General features: G+C 56.7%; 2 protein-coding genes across 2 annotated transcripts; one reads left to right on the plus strand and one right to left on the minus strand.

Annotated features, from left to right (window-relative positions):
• Window positions 1–1027: 1027 nt before the first annotated feature.
• Window positions 1028–3568, minus strand: TBL1X (F-box-like/WD repeat-containing protein TBL1X; the record flags this gene model as incomplete). The annotated part of the gene is made up of 7 exons (XM_036634922.1): window positions 1028–1034; window positions 1104–1126; window positions 1180–1617; window positions 1672–2907; window positions 3083–3240; window positions 3318–3334; window positions 3516–3568. The coding sequence occupies 7 exons, from the start codon at window positions 3566–3568 to the stop codon at window positions 1028–1030; spliced, it is 1932 nt and encodes a 643-aa protein (XP_036498981.1).
• Window positions 3569–8673: 5105 nt separating this feature from the next.
• Window positions 8674–9836, plus strand: RBL19 (Rhomboid-like protein 19; the record flags this gene model as incomplete). The annotated part of the gene is made up of 2 exons (XM_036634923.1): window positions 8674–9050; window positions 9113–9836. The coding sequence occupies 2 exons, from the start codon at window positions 8674–8676 to the stop codon at window positions 9834–9836; spliced, it is 1101 nt and encodes a 366-aa protein (XP_036498986.1).
• Window positions 9837–15064: the final 5228 nt, after the last annotated feature.

Genomic DNA, 15064 nt, shown 5'->3' on the forward strand with positions numbered 1-15064 from the left:
TGAGGAGGGGTCGGATCCGATGCGGGGCCACTGCACAGCAGCCTTTTTTTGTCGCAAGCGCCTTTCCAGTGTGACCATACCCAGCCAGCATACCTTAATCCCCCGCGTTTGCACAATCGGTGCCTGGCTGCTGGGTGGGTTTAGAGTTGATTGACTAGCAGCCATCGTGTTTCATGGAGAAGAAGTGCGCCGTCGTTGATTGAGTTTCTAGCCCAACCTAGCCACACCGCCGCATGAGGTTGAATTCGGGCAGAGCTTCTGCCAGGTCTTACGTGCCAAGGACATACGATGCCTTACTTTGATATGCTTTGCAAGGTAGTATTTTGTGGCAAGAGTCTATCTTGACGTCGGACAGCGACGACGTCCCTTTCGCTCGCTGTATTTCTTCAGACTTCAATGCTCCGAATGACGTGTGACGAAGCCATTTCGCATCTGGTCTTGTTGTGACGGACGGAGTAAGCATCACATGTAATGAAACTCCCAAAGCGTGCCCAAATTGATGTAACATTTCAAGTACATTGGCATCTCGTCAGCATCGCGACAATGACTGAGTCGAAACCTCCTTTGTTTTGTTTTTTGTCATATCGGTTTGGTTGGTATATACAGGCATATTGTACAACGCGCTGACCCTGCGAGTGGCAAGTGATGTATCCCCCTCTCCCGCTTCCAGACAGACCCTTTTGAACAAAAAGACAACTCGACACGACGAAAGCGACCGAATTATCTACCGCTGCTCCCACTCTAACCCAACGCTGACTCCCATCCTCTTTCTCTCCAGAAACCACCTGTAGATGAAGGTATGCGTATGCAAAATGGCAGCCGGCTCTCCCCAGCTCCCACCATTGAGGACCTGACCGCCTGGTATCCTCAGTAACAACACCGCCCGCGACGCCGGAAACCGTAGAATGTGTGGCCTAGGAAAGGAGCACGACCTGGATTGTCGTGTCTGAATGGCCTAGATGATGATGATAATGATGTAAACGCTCTGCCGCGCAGGTTGCTTTGCCTTGCGAAACCGCGAGTTCTCTCATAGACTCTCAGTCGAGCATGTCGGAAATCATGATCGTAGATGTGTGAGCAAGCCCATGGTTGCTGAGATTTACCGGCTGAAGTTAATGACAGCCAACTGGGAAATGTCAGAGATGGTCGCAGCATTCAAACATCATGATGGATACTTACTCGGCTGTTGGCTCCGTACGCGAGTCTCTGTCCATCAGCATCCCAACACAGACAGTGTTCATCCTCTTCCTCCGGCTCCGAATTCGCCTTGGGACTCAACCAGCCCGGATGTGGCGCCCTGCTCCAGCTCGCACGTGGCATCGTGTGCTCTCCAACCTTCCAAATGAGAATGTGACCGGCGGTGGCTCCCGCAATGAAGGCTCCATCCGGAGTAAATGAGACAGCGACAATTGGTGACTCCATCGTGAAGTAGGACTTGGGTTTCTGATCTGGGAATTTGGCATTCCAAATGAGAATCGCGCAGTCGTCACCTCCAGTCGCAATAAGGCGCTCGTCTTCGGGCGGGCTTGAGTCGGCCGGCAGGGGTTGCCATTGCAGTGCGGTGATTGCACCAGAGTGAGCAGTTATGGAACGGCGCTGACCGTTTTCATCCCAGAGCTAAAAAGGTTGAGTGAGCCGATCTTCATTGCACAGGCGTTTCGGGATACTTACATCAAGGATACCCTTGTCGCTTGACGTGGCAGCCAGCTTTGAGCGCCAGTCATACGCCACCTGGGTGAAAGTGTCGTCGTCCCGACTCTCAAACTTCTTGTTCGGCAGGATGGCCGTGTCGGTGCACCTCAGTGACAGCATCACGTCGCCGCCGGTGAGGAGGAACTCTGTCTCGCTTGTCCATGCCGCGTCGAGGGGCCAGTTCAGCAGGTCGTGGTTCGGGAGGAAATACGACAAGGTGGCCGAGGTCAGTGAGTGATAGACGGTGACCAGCGCGCCTCCGTTGCCATTGCCGTTGCTGTTATCGGGGGCAATGGCCAGCAGAGCGGCGTCGCTTGGGCTCCAACGGAGCTTGATCACCGGAGGGTCCGAGACGTCGAACTTGTCGACATGCGAGCCGTCCTTGGCCCAGATGTGAACAGATGCCTTGTCGCCGTACTCGGCCGCGATGGCAATGGCTGTTCCCCCCCAGTTCCAGGCAAGCTGACCGACAGTTGCTGACTTTGGAGTCTCGTCGTCCATGAGACTGTGGTAAGGGCGATGGACGCCATGCACGTGACCGTCGGCCTCGGAATCAGGCGCAGGCGTCATAGTGCTTGAACGTGAGATGGTCCAAATCCGGGCTAGCGCATCGGTTCCAGCAGCCGCCAAGATGGATGGGTCCTTGGGGTTCCACTCGCAGCGCAACAAGATGGGTGCATTTTCACCGTTGGCTGGCGAGGGCGAAGCGGCACCGGTCGCTGCGGTAGTCGTCGCGGCGGCGCCGTCCTGCGGGTTGCTGGCGGTGGAAGTGGTGTCATCGGGCATTAATCGCAAAAACGTCGTCTCTGTTGTCAATTCCTGGACTTTGTCGACCTGCGTGCCCTGCTCGGGGCCATCTGTTCTCGGAGTGGGCGTCGGAGCTTGTTCGCCTTCCAGGGGCGACGGGTAGGCGTGGTTGTTGTCCCCGTGGTTGTCTAGCTCCATGGGGTCCGTGGCTGCATCCGCCCCATTCGTGCTTTCGTACCCATTGCTGAGCCTGGGCCGCTTGCTGGGTGAGCCGCCATTCACCAGGTGCTGCTGTGGCCGGCTGTCAAGTTGGCGTTTTCGAGAGTTTTCGACCTCCATTTCCGTGTCGTCTACCTCCCCGTCCGCGTCCTCATCCTCCTCGATCTTGTGAGGCGGCTGGGGGATCAATGGCCCAAACAACCCCACCTGCAATGCTTCGGCCGCTGCCGCTGCATCTTGAGGCACCTGCTGCACGCGCAAAAAAGTGTCAGTTTGCTGTTCGTACGTTACGTTACCCACACCCACATCTCCGTCCACCCTTTGGTCGCCTCGGGCTGCGCTGCCGCCATCACCCTCGGCGCCGGGGAGAGAAGACGAAGAGGCGAGTGCCAGCCACACGTCGGTCGGATGCGAATTGGGTTACCTTAGTTGCGTGTTCCCTCTCAAGGGCCTGGTAGCAGAGGCCTTTGTTGATGACGGACACCAATGCATGACTCTTGACGTGGTTTGCGAAATCAAAATGGCGATGAGGTTGCTGAACGTGCCACTCCTTCTGGAACTTGGCTGCGGTCTCGCGGTAATCTGCAAACGTTAGAAAAACAAGCCACGGCCCACCCCCAGCTGTCGCTGACGGGTGTGTCTGGACGATCATCACATACTGCTCTCCAAGAGGTATCTGGGGCCGACACGTTAGCAATGCCATCGGGGAGGCTCTGGTCGCGAGAGAGTCGCTGCAAGTAGGGGGGAAACGTGACGGAGTGCAAAGGGCAAAGTCGTGAGGTGAGAGTGAGGTGCGCGACTATGTGTTCCGGCGTGCGGTGGAGGGTGTGGGTGAGACGCAAAAAGGGTGAACTCACCTCCAGACGAGGAAGTTGACTCTGTCCGAGTCGAGGAATTCCTTGGTGACCATGCCGCGCGGTGCCGCAATGGGCGGCGTATCGAAGTCCGGATCTGTGAGATGAATCGATGAGGATGCCGACGAGGTTCTTCTTGGGCGTGTTTCGGTGCGTCGTCGAGGGAGCGTCTGTCGCGGAATCGTATCGTCGTTTTCAAGATGAGAGGAAAGATTGAAGATTGAAGAAGCCCGCAAGAGTGGATGAAATGGAAGGATGGGCGAATCTGAATCTGGCGGTACGTAGGCAAGGTACCTTGTTAGGCGAGACCAGGCGTGAGGCGTGGCGCTAGTCCCAGCAGCCCAGCCAGTGCCCGCCATTGAATCCAACTGGTGCTGCCTCTACTACTGGTGCCGCTACCGCTACTACACTACCAGTACCACTACTGCCTTGCCTCTGGACCACCTACCTCACGCTCGCACTCATACTCACACTCACACTCACACTCATCATCCTCGCTTTACCTTTAAAAAAGGGTACGTACCGCCACATCCTTCCTTTCCTTACCTTAGCATCCTAGCGTCTTTTACCGGCCTACGGACGTCGACTAGGACTGGGGGAGCAAGAGACAGGCACACTGACTGATGGCTAGGAGAGACACAGGAGAGAAGTGCGACTGGGACAGGACGGGATTGGCACAAGTCACACATTCCTTACGCACACACTTTCAGCTTCTTTTCGTCCATCTGTCTTTCGTTCTCGCGCGGCCGCGACAGCAGGCACATGGCTGAGGTATTTGCCTTTGGCTTTGGCGTTGGCGTTCATCGGCCGTCTTCCCACCCGCGCCGGCTAGGGTTGCTTCTGGTTGTTCGAGGCTTCCACGCCCAGTTCAATCTCCAATCGACTTCGTCCCTCCCGCCAGCCCGGCCTTTGGACGCATGGCACAGCAATTCAACGCTGCTGCAAATCTGCGCACAAAAGCCAAGTCGCAGGACACGCACGGCAGGGAACCGCCCAAGGGGGAGAGGACCAGCCTGAGGCCCTGGTTCCCCGGTCGGGGCTTTACGAGTCCCAGGGAACAGTGATGAATGAACGAGCGCAGCCGGCATCAACCAGACACAATTGTTGGAGACTTCCCATCGACTGGGACGGGACGCTGAAGTTGGAGGAACAAAAGAGAGGGTACGTACCGTCGACAGAAGCTACGTACCTACCTACGTCGGACGGGAGTGGAGTCGCCTCAAATGCATGATCTAACGTACTCAACCTTCAGCGTACCTTTGGGACCGTTCTCAAGATCCTTAATCCATTGCCGGGCCCTGTGCTGTTTTTGCACTCTGATTGAGATGAAGGCAAACCTGGGAGGCCATCCGTTGATAGTGTTTGGCTTTTTGCTCTCGCCTTAGCCTTCTTCCCGAGGCCCAGGTTTATGTGAACCATAAACGCCCTCGTCATTCGTCACCCTTCAGGGGAACCAGGTGATGATGCTGTTTTTGTGCTGGGCTGGGCCGGCTGGGATGGGCTGAGCTGGCTGTATTCATCCCAGTTGGAGAGAATGGAACCCAGAGAGAAGCTCAAGCAGCGGAGGGCCAGCCGGTACGAGTGCGGGCGGGCTTCGAGAAAACGATAATTCTCTGTTTAATCCCGTGGTCCCGTCCATCAATTTGTTGTTGTGGTCCATCAGATTTGGGGGTGGTGTTTGGGGCTACGACTAAAGACAGGGTTCCGGGAGAGCCACATTTGGGGACTTGGAGGTGGCCCTGACACCCAGTCACAATGCCGCCCCTTGCGCCCTGTCTGAGGTACTTTGTGTGTCGCTGTGCCGTCGTCGCCCGTACCTTGGCCAGCCCGCCGGGTACCTCGCGCGTGCCTGATGTCCGAAGCGCATTTTGCACTGCATCTCTCGCGGTTGGCGATAATGTTCGGTGGTCTCTCCACGCTGTCGTGTAATGTTGGCAAGCGACTGGCGACAGTCACGCTTCCCATCGGCAGGCAGTGCGCAAGCGTGGCTCATCTTCAGGTTCGGTCCAGTCCAGGGGGAGGGGGGCTCGCATATCCTTGATCGCGTTCCCTCTCATCCTCCGCGACGATCTTCACGTCTGGCCACCGTGGGTGCGCACTGGAGGAAGCGACTGTGTTATGTATGTATACGTATCGGCCTCTGGAGACGGCGCTGCTGTGCGTGACCGCATCAAAAGGAAAAAAAACTCGATCGTTTCAGGGGTCCAGAACAAGCAAGACACTGTGGATGCCGGGCTCTTCCTGGCAGAGGGCCGGACAGCTGGAGGACGGCTGCAGACGTTGGAGGTACATTGAAAAAGTACATTGGGACATATCCTCACGATATGCACAGATTGGCTGGCTGCCTGGGAAGAGATGAGCCCCCTCAAAACCCACCTTATGTAATACCTCTCCCCAGTTTCCTGGAGCAATGGAAACGCAGAATTGGCTCCAAGGTCGCGCTGCGCTGATCAACCGTCCATCTGACTCTTGTCGTCGGCACAGAGGGACGCTGCGCTGCGGCATTCCCACAACTGTTGCGCGCGCCATTCGGTCGCTTCCAATGCATTTGCGCCAGTCAAATCAATCTTTGTGTCACCATTGATGACCCTCTCCGTGCTCCGTCCGTCGGCTCACCCTCCCGTGTCGTCGTTGAATTCCACCACGATCTCCACCTCACCGGTCGGAGGTGCAAAGGGGAGACACGGTCTTTTCGTCTCGAATCGGTTCCAATCTTAACTTCTGCCCCCAAACCCTGTGCTAGCCAGTCGCCAAGAGGCGTAAAAATAAGCTGCCTTCGACAATGAGCGGAAGCACCCCCGTGAGTCCGGAAGAACAGAGCAAGCATGCCTTCGAAGGCCTCAAAAGGGCAGGACAGGCACTGGCACCCGCGTCCGCACCAGCTCGGGGTGCTTGTTCGCTCTGGCGCTGGTGCAGCGCAGTGCAGCACGCAGCGCAGCGTCCTGATGTCTCCGCCCAACCATCTCTGGAATGCGGCGCGGCCTAGCGTGGTGTAGCTTGCCTTTGTATGCACAAGTCGATACCGTACATGCTCTTCTCTTTTCGCCCCATGCGGCCACTGCCCTGGAGGCTAATGCCGAGAGAGGGCCGCGCCTCTTGGGGCTGCAGCCCGCGCAGATGGGCAGCGGTTTGTCGTCTGTTTCCAATTCCTACCCGTCGTGTACGTACCCTGGAAGACAAGGCAAGGTACGGTCCCGAGTGGGGGATTCCAATCATGACAGCAGCTGGGGTTCGAGGTAGTGTTGTGCAGGACGGTGTGTTAGAAATGCCTCTCGGTAAGGCGAGCCATCCCACGCTTAGAGGGCGTGGTGACGGCAAGGGAATGCCATTATCGGTTGATGCGACGGACATCATGTTTTCCTGTGCTCCCCTCCGTCTCCCTCATCGACTTCTCGTCGACTCGCCAGTCTCTTGTGTGTGTACGTGGCATTGCCCATCAAGGGGCCTTCCCTGGCGGGAACTGCTGGCTGCGAGGCGCCCTGGGTGGGTGTGGACAAGGATGTGATGGCTGCATGGCCTTCGATCTTTAATAGCTCCGGGGACTTCTTCAGGGGCCCCTGCCACCGCTTGTCTGTGACCACTGGTTACTAGCCACTCACACCGGCACATCAGGCCAAGCCGAATGGGAGCTGGTTTTGTGGTCAAACTCCATCCCGTCAACGTCGGCCAACGTTTTGGTGTTCGGAAACACCCCTGGGAATGGCAGGCCGCTCATCATTCAGAGGCGCCTCTGAGCACAGAGCCAAACCCTAGCCATCCTGGCACGGACGCCATTGATCCTGAGGCCGGTGCTGATGCTGATTCTCTTTTCCGAGACCGTCTAATCAATGGCGACATGCATCCCAGCGTGATGTCCGCCTGCGTCTGGGGTATTTTATGACGCCGGGGTTTGTCGGTCCTTACCCGCTGGGCCAGAGGGGACGGTAAATTGACGACCACTCTGCAGATGACATGCGATCGATAGGGTGGCGATAAACCCACCAAATTGAAGACTTTCCATGCCCTTCGTGATGGCCATGGCCAAAGCAACGGCCTGCTTTATTGCTGGTGCCATTGGCCGAGCCAACCTAACTGTAGCCAAGCAATGAATGATCTAGCTGGCTTCTCTGACGGTCCAAGGGGGGGCCGTCCGAGGTTTGCGGCACCGTCCGAAGGCGCCCAGGGGCCATGATCTCGAGTCAGTTCCACCTCTAGAACCCTCACCAAAAGTGCCTTCAAATTTGGGCCGGGAGACCTTGGGGAAGCGAGAGTGTCCAACACGCCTCAGCATTCCTCGCGTAGCTGACCAGCGTTGAATGGTCTTTTCTTCGATTCTGGTCTTGGCCAGGCTGATAAGGAGACACAACAAGCAAGGCCTACTGCCGAGAGGCCGGACGGTGGCACGAGTGGGAAGGGAAAAGGGTGGATGACGGCGGCTTCTGCTGACACGGCCGGGCTGGGCTGGCGTTCAACCGAACCAAGTGCCCTTGGAGTGCCCTGCAGGGATGGAGCCACGAGATCTCCCGTTTCGACCGCATCGAGGACTTGTCGGCTCCACCAGTGGAACACTCCCACGCCCCTCCAAGCCCGTTCGTCGCCCTGCAGATGAAAAACTCTGGGGCCTGCTTGTGCTGTTTGTGCGTCTGTCTGCTGCTGCTTGCTTGCTGCTGGCTGCTGCCTCGTGCACCGCAGCACACCTCCGAATCAACCGAATGTCGGGGCTGCTTCTTGAGTAAGGGCCTCCGAGTTCTGGCACCTAGAAGGCGGCTGAGAGATGGACCGTCGTTAAGGATCTGACAGGCTGAGCAGACGTACATCGAGCTCTGGAGAGGGAGTCCGGGGGGAACGTGGCTCGAAACACCTCAAGATAGGTACGGGGTACGTACCCTTGAAACCTCAAAAGGCTGCTGCCCGTGTCAATTCCCGCCAAAATGGGTCTGCATGGCCAGTGCGCTAAGCTCCCAGGTCCTTGGCCCAACCAGGCTTAGCTTCTTCCTGGAACAACTATCACCCGTCCTTTAGCTCCACTGAAACGACCCCGGGCCGCCATACCAAAGTGTCCCCTTGGGTGAGGCTCTACGGATGAGCAAGCTGGACGGCCAAAAACCGAGCTCGTCCTATCACGAAACCCACCCTAGATGCGCTGTTGACGTTCGCCGTCCGACCGGAAGCTGTACCCAAGATGCCGCCCCGAATCAACATCCCCCCGGTCACCCGTGGCCTCCTGGCCGTGCTCGTATTGCAGTCTTTCTTGAGCGCTGCGATCCGCTATCGCCAATGGAGCGCAACCTCAGAGATCGTGATACCCTACCTCACGCTCATCCCTCAGCTCTCCCTTATCTACCCGTGGACCTTCTTGACCTCAACATTAGTTGAGAACAACATCTTCACGCTAGGCATTGCCGGCGTGACCATATACCATGGCGGAAGATATCTCGAGAGAGCTTGGTCGTCGGCGGAGCTGGCCAAGTTTGTTGCCATCACAGCTCTGATTCCGAATACCCTCACATTTGCGACCATGATCGTCTTCTTTACTCTGACGAGGAACGAGCGTTGGACGTATGTAGAGCTCTCTCTTACAAAAATGCCGGAAGCTCCGAGGCTAACCAAGCTCCAAACAGACTCACCGTCATTGGTGGCACGATTCCGATGCAAATATCCTTCCTCGTCGCTTTCAGTCAGCTCGTTCCGGCGCACACTGTCACCCTCTTCCGTGGCATCCTCTCCATGCGGGTCCCGAGATTCCCGCTCGTGTACCTCGGAATTGTCCTTGCGCTCACCCTGACGCCGCTTCTGACGACCGCCTCCTTCTCCCTTGCTGTGACCGGCTTCCTCACCAGCTGGACCTACCTCCGCTTCTACAAGAAGGTCTTCCCCGACCTCGATGCCTCGCAGCCAACATCGATGCGCGGAGACGCCAGCGAGACTTTCGCCTTTGCCGAATTCTTCCCCAGCCCCGCCAAACCGTTTGTGGCCGCGCTCTCTTCCCAAATCTTCGAGGTTCTCGTCGCGATGCGGATATGCAGCCCATTCTCTGCCGACAACATGTCCGGGGGACGCGGAAATAACTACATCCAACGTAGCGCCCCCGGCGGCGCAAGGGCGGAGGCGGAGCGGAGACGCGCGCTCGCCCTCAAGACACTCGATCAAAGACTCCACGCGGCGACGGCCAACGCGGCGGCGCGATCATCCTCACAGCCCCCGGCGCAGCAACCTACGGGCCCGACGGTGCAGACGCAACCCGCACCCAACACGCAGACGGCCATGACCACTGGGCCGACCGAGATGTTGGGAGAGACCAACTATACCCCCGAGCAGGACTCGAACGACAAGAACGGATCATAGGGAGGGGTATGAATGGGGAGTGGCCTTGGCTTGAAATCAGTTCTTGGGCCATGCGGTTTCAACGGGGAAAAGGGGCGATTGGACAGAACGGTACGAATTGTACTCTTCAGCTGTGAATCAGGGAGTAACTTTAATTCCTTGCGGGTGTTTTTCTTTGTTTCTCTCTTTCGGGCATCGGCGTCTACAGATGGATACCTGCGCGAGAAGTACAGTCGGTAGTTGGGCGGTTTTGGGATTATGACAGAGTGAGGACCTCATTCAAGGTATAAGTGTAGTTTTACTTACAACGGACCGGGAATCGATGATGTACGTTTTACATTGGGAAAAGCTGGCACGTCTGTCCACAGTTATGCCTTCGTCATTGTTCCGGTATCACTGACATCCGCGCGCGAGCATCCGTCCGTTTCCATGTGCCATCCCTCACCCACGTGCCCTGCGTCATGTCGGCATATATCAGTTCGGTCCAGGCACTAGTTCAGTCCAGTCTCGTCCTCTCCCCTGTCGATTTGCTCCATCGGCACCCCGAACTGTCGTCGAGGTCCGAGTTGTGGGTGAACGGCTCCGAAGACGCAGGCCTGACTGGTGGCGGTTGTGCGGCGGACCGGTTTTCTGTCTTACACACAGCTGCAGCAAAAAAACAACTCTCGGACCTGGGTCGTAGAACATGACATAGGAAGAAAGCAAAAAAAGGGGAACCCTCGGACGTATTCTGTTTCTCTTCCGATCTTTCTGCTCGCAGCTTTGTTTCCTCCTTTCTTTTTTACCCTTTTTTCTTCCCTTCTGTCATTGATACATACGAGAGCGTCTGTGTGCAGACTCGGCTCGTGCTATCCGCTGTCGGGTCCCCGCGCCCCCCTCCTTCTCTCTCCGTCCTCTTTTTTTGTCTCTTCGCTCGCTCGGCCGGAGAAGGGAAGCGAAGAAGGAAAAAAAGCCAGTGTGACAGCCAAACCCCGAACGACGATCGCCGGTCCGTGGGCGGCCGGGCAGATCCATCTGGGCCAAACTCCACCTTACCTTCGTGCCTGCGTTCCCTCTCGAACCCAACGCCAAGGGGGACAAAAAGTCAAAGTGCGCCAATCTGCCGCCCTGCAGGCGTTGTTTGCGTACGTGTGTAACTTGACACTTCTTCCCATGCCTCATCTTTCTTGGGTGTGTGTGCGTATGCGGTGTGTGTTCTAATCCGCCCCGTGGCGGCGGCTGGCGGAGTGCCCGCACTGATGCCCGGGCCTCCTACCTACCTACGGCTACGGTACCTTTTCCTCCCCGATCATGGGAGGAAAATAGATGCCGGCCCATGTAAACGAACGTCAGTCCTTCAGATCCGCCCGCCCAAGGGAGACGGACGCTGTTTAGAGTTTTGGCCCTTTTTTCAATTTTGCTTCTTTCGTCTGGCACCCAACCGCCGCTTGCTTCAGGGTCCGTGTTTCATTGTGTTCTGTAGTATTCTTCAGTGTTCCTCGGGCTGCCCCCTCCCCCTGGTGTGTACATTAGCCGTTCAACCCACACACTGTCTGCCGCTGAGGACCCAGAAATGGAGGCTGAGATTTGAGGCTTACACGGCAAGTCGCCAAATGCCGTATCTAAATTCCACATCTTCGATCGGGAATGCGCAATTCCAATTTTCAGCGGGATATCGAAACTCAGTGCTGGGATGCGCTGGAATGTTGTCATGAGACTGCATTTCCCAATCCTTGCCGTAGACTGCGTGCCTCTCACCCGTCGATGAGATAGATCTAATGGGACCACATCCTCCACCTCTGTGCCAGCGATTTAGAGTTGCGGGACTCGAAAACCGAGGAACGTCGAACCGTCGATCTTCGGGACCCATGCGTGTGTCAAAAGAAAGTGAAATTTAGAAAAGGTATGGGTAAAATAGTAAAGGGCCAAACGTGCGTGGGTGAGTTACGGGGACTTGCCGTTTCCCTCTCCTAATCCTACCCTTCCCTTCGACTCTGAGGGCGAGGGAGGGTGTCAAGCATCATGAGGTAAGAGTGTTTGAAGGGGCGCACGGTAATCCGGAGAATGCATGGCGGTCAAGTTCTGATCAGATCAAACGAGACGAAAAGGGGCCACGGAGAACGTGAACCGAAAATGAGAAAGCAAGAGCAAGAACCCAAAAAAGTGACCATCATCGATATCACTCGTATGGCATTCCTTGAAGCCTAATCGGTCTCTTCATTAACCATCTTTCCCCCTCCTGCGGGTTTACCTGTATCCCACTACACATCTCGTCTCACCATTTTAAGCTCTGCCATGATGGGCGCCGCCTTACCTAGAAGATGGCGCGCAAGGCGAATGGACCAAAGTCTGCCCAGACAACGTTATGCGATCACTGGACGATTAATGCTTTACTTCCCTCCCTTCCATGGATGGGAAAAGGGTGCGGGAGGATGCTTCCCCCGGGATCTTGGGATGCGTGCGTGTGGTGCTGGATGATGGATGGCGACATGGATTTCATCAGTCTTGTTCATCCAGGCCCCCCTCCTCCCACCTTTCAAACCCCCGGATGACGGGCGATGTAGAAGATGGGCGCGCGACGGCGGGAAACTCTGAACATGACACATGAACCTCGGGGGCCCTCCCCTCTGCATGACACGGCCGTGGAAAAGGGTAAATAGGTCAAGGATCCCTTGATCGTCCCGTCTCCGTCTGCTTCTCCAAAAGTGTATTGCGTTCTTGCTCAAATCAACCCAACGTCTTCTTGCGTCCCTTCTTTTGGCTGGCTGTTAGAGCAAGCGAGCCGATTGTGCCTGTGTGGTGGGTGTTGTATGATGCGTGTGTGTGTGTGGTGTCTCTGGTCAATGCATGCATGTAATGTACACGCACCAACGCACGCTCACACACACACTCTCTCTCTATGAGTCTCGATACAGGCAATTACGTATGCTTTAGGGGAACGGAGCGAACGGGAGAGGCGGTTCTCACGAGTCGCTCACTTGCCGCTCCTCCAACGGTGATTGGCTTGAACGATCACTGTACAGGTCATATCTCTAGTCGTGTGGTGTATTCCGGAAAAACCATGGAAGCCGGAGATGACAGCAGTCTGATTGGACGCTACGCCATTGAATGGGGCCGTGGTTGGGGAGAAGCAACCGGACGCGTCAAAACGCCCAGAATTTGGGCACCTGGAATCTCGGGCCAATAGTCTGGAACATCTCAATCACGTCGACGGCATGCGCCGATCTCTGGGTACGTACACCGTAGCGGCGGCATGGCGTAGCGTTGCCTTAGGCGAGAGTGGAGCACTGGAGAGGAGGCGGCTTGTGGCTTGGGTGAGGGAAAAGGGAAAGGGCCGGGCAGGAAAAGAAGGAAAAATTTAGGGAAAAAAGGTTTCTGCCGATGTAGCGGTAGCCGGCCGAGCCAATCACAGCTGGGACGTGATATTGCCGGGTTCACACAGGTTTTGGCGTGTGGACATGGGCGTGGGAGGGGATGACGAGGGAATGGATGGGCGGATGGGAAGCCCCACAATCAGCACGCCTTATTCAGCAGGTGCTTAACGTTCCTCAGAACCGACGGGGCACTGGGCATCTGGGAGGTGACCCTGTTTGCGCGTGTGTGCTGTGTTGGTTGCCTTGAGATTCAGGGTCGCCAGCGGTGCGGTCGGTGCGGCGTGGTATCTGGCGATGTTCCCATTGCCGGTTAATGATAGGGATCATCAAGGCTCTGATAGGTGGCCCCTACTTGATGCGGAGGGAACGAGGGGGGAGCCACTGAACATCTCCGACGAGATGAAAAAAAAAAAAAAAAAAAAAAGAACACGACAAGAAGAAAAGAAAGGCACCGTCGGGTAGGCTTGGCTTGGCTTGGCTTTTGGGGCCCGCCGCCCGCGTTGATGATGATGACTTGGCTTTGGCTGAGTCGGCTTCCCCGTGGCGCGTGCAGCCCCTGGCGCCTGTGGCTCGTGAGCTGCGTTGAGGTGTGGATGGGCCGCTGCCAGGCTTGGGCTGGGCTGCATCATTTGTCTCACCTTGCAATTCGCTTCCATGTTCCACAGCCCTCGCAGGAATGTGGAATGTGCGCCCGCGCAGCCAAGAATGGTTCATTTGCAGGCGAAGGCATCGGCATGTCTGGCTTAGTTGAGGGTGGCCCAGGAAAAAGAAACCGCTGCGGCAGCATTGCTTGGAAACCAGTCCGTCTTGGCCAGAACCCAAGTTTAAATAGCATCTCCGTACGTCCTGCAAACCGGACAAGGAGACGAAGAAGAAGAAGCATACCCAACGCCAAGACATGGACATCGTGGCAGCGGTGTCGTGCGATGGCTTGATGCGGCGGCGGGATGCGGGTGTTTGAGATGCCCGCGCTTTGCGCCCAGCCGAGCGATTCGATCTGCAAGTATCCATGCGGGAGTTCCTTTTTCTGTCCGCTCGCTGGCGCCGGCAGCCAACAAGTGCCATCCATCTATGCCTTCAAGAGGAGATGGGAGACGAAAGCGTCGGTCTGGATGTCGCGACAAACACGTATGCCGTACGTCTTGTGTCGGACCGGGAAGACCAGTCCAACCTTGACGACGTGGGAGATGGGACGGTTTGCGATGGGGGCCACGACCGTCGGGGATAGGCTCGCCTCGTTGGAGACAAGCTCACGTGTGATGGTTGCCGACAGGACCGAGTCGTCCCCAGTTGTTCCAGTCCCCGCCGTTTCCTTTCACCGCATGACGGGTCCTGGCGAGCGTTGAGACTTACGTACATGATGGGGGAAGGGCTGGGCTAGGTATCCGTAGACATCGTGGCCGGAGGGCGGCACCAGCCAAGCCCTTCCCTGAGTGGGCTTGGTCTGTGGACTGCGCTCCTCTCAAAGAGTTGAGGCAAAAAAAGGAGATGATGTCCTGAGCCTGGGTCCTAGGTCCTGGCGCATGGGGTTTCCGAGCGACGACGGCGCAGCAGCAGAAGGCAGCCCGAAAGAGGAACCTGGCACCGGGAGGGAGGACAGGGCAGGGCAGGAGAATTTTTGAACTTGTCGATTTTTATTATCCGCTTGCTCGGACGACGGACGACGACGAGTGTGATTCGGGGATTCGGGGCAGACAAGGTGGGCGGCAGCAGCCAATCTGGCGAGGAGGGGAGCTGGTGGAGGATTCAAGCAATATTGCCCGTCCTTATTAATATGGAGGGATCGCACCGCCCGCAAGGCACCACTTGACCACGAGGACCCAGGCTTGGATCAGCCTCCTAAGGTACGGATACTCGGTGGGTAGGTGGTGATGTGTTTTGTGTATCCGTCATCGT

This window comes from Colletotrichum siamense (genome assembly GCF_013390195.1).
Source record: "Colletotrichum siamense strain Cg363 chromosome Unknown KSG_Cg363_contig02, whole genome shotgun sequence".
Lineage (NCBI taxonomy): Eukaryota > Fungi > Ascomycota > Sordariomycetes > Glomerellales > Glomerellaceae > Colletotrichum > Colletotrichum siamense.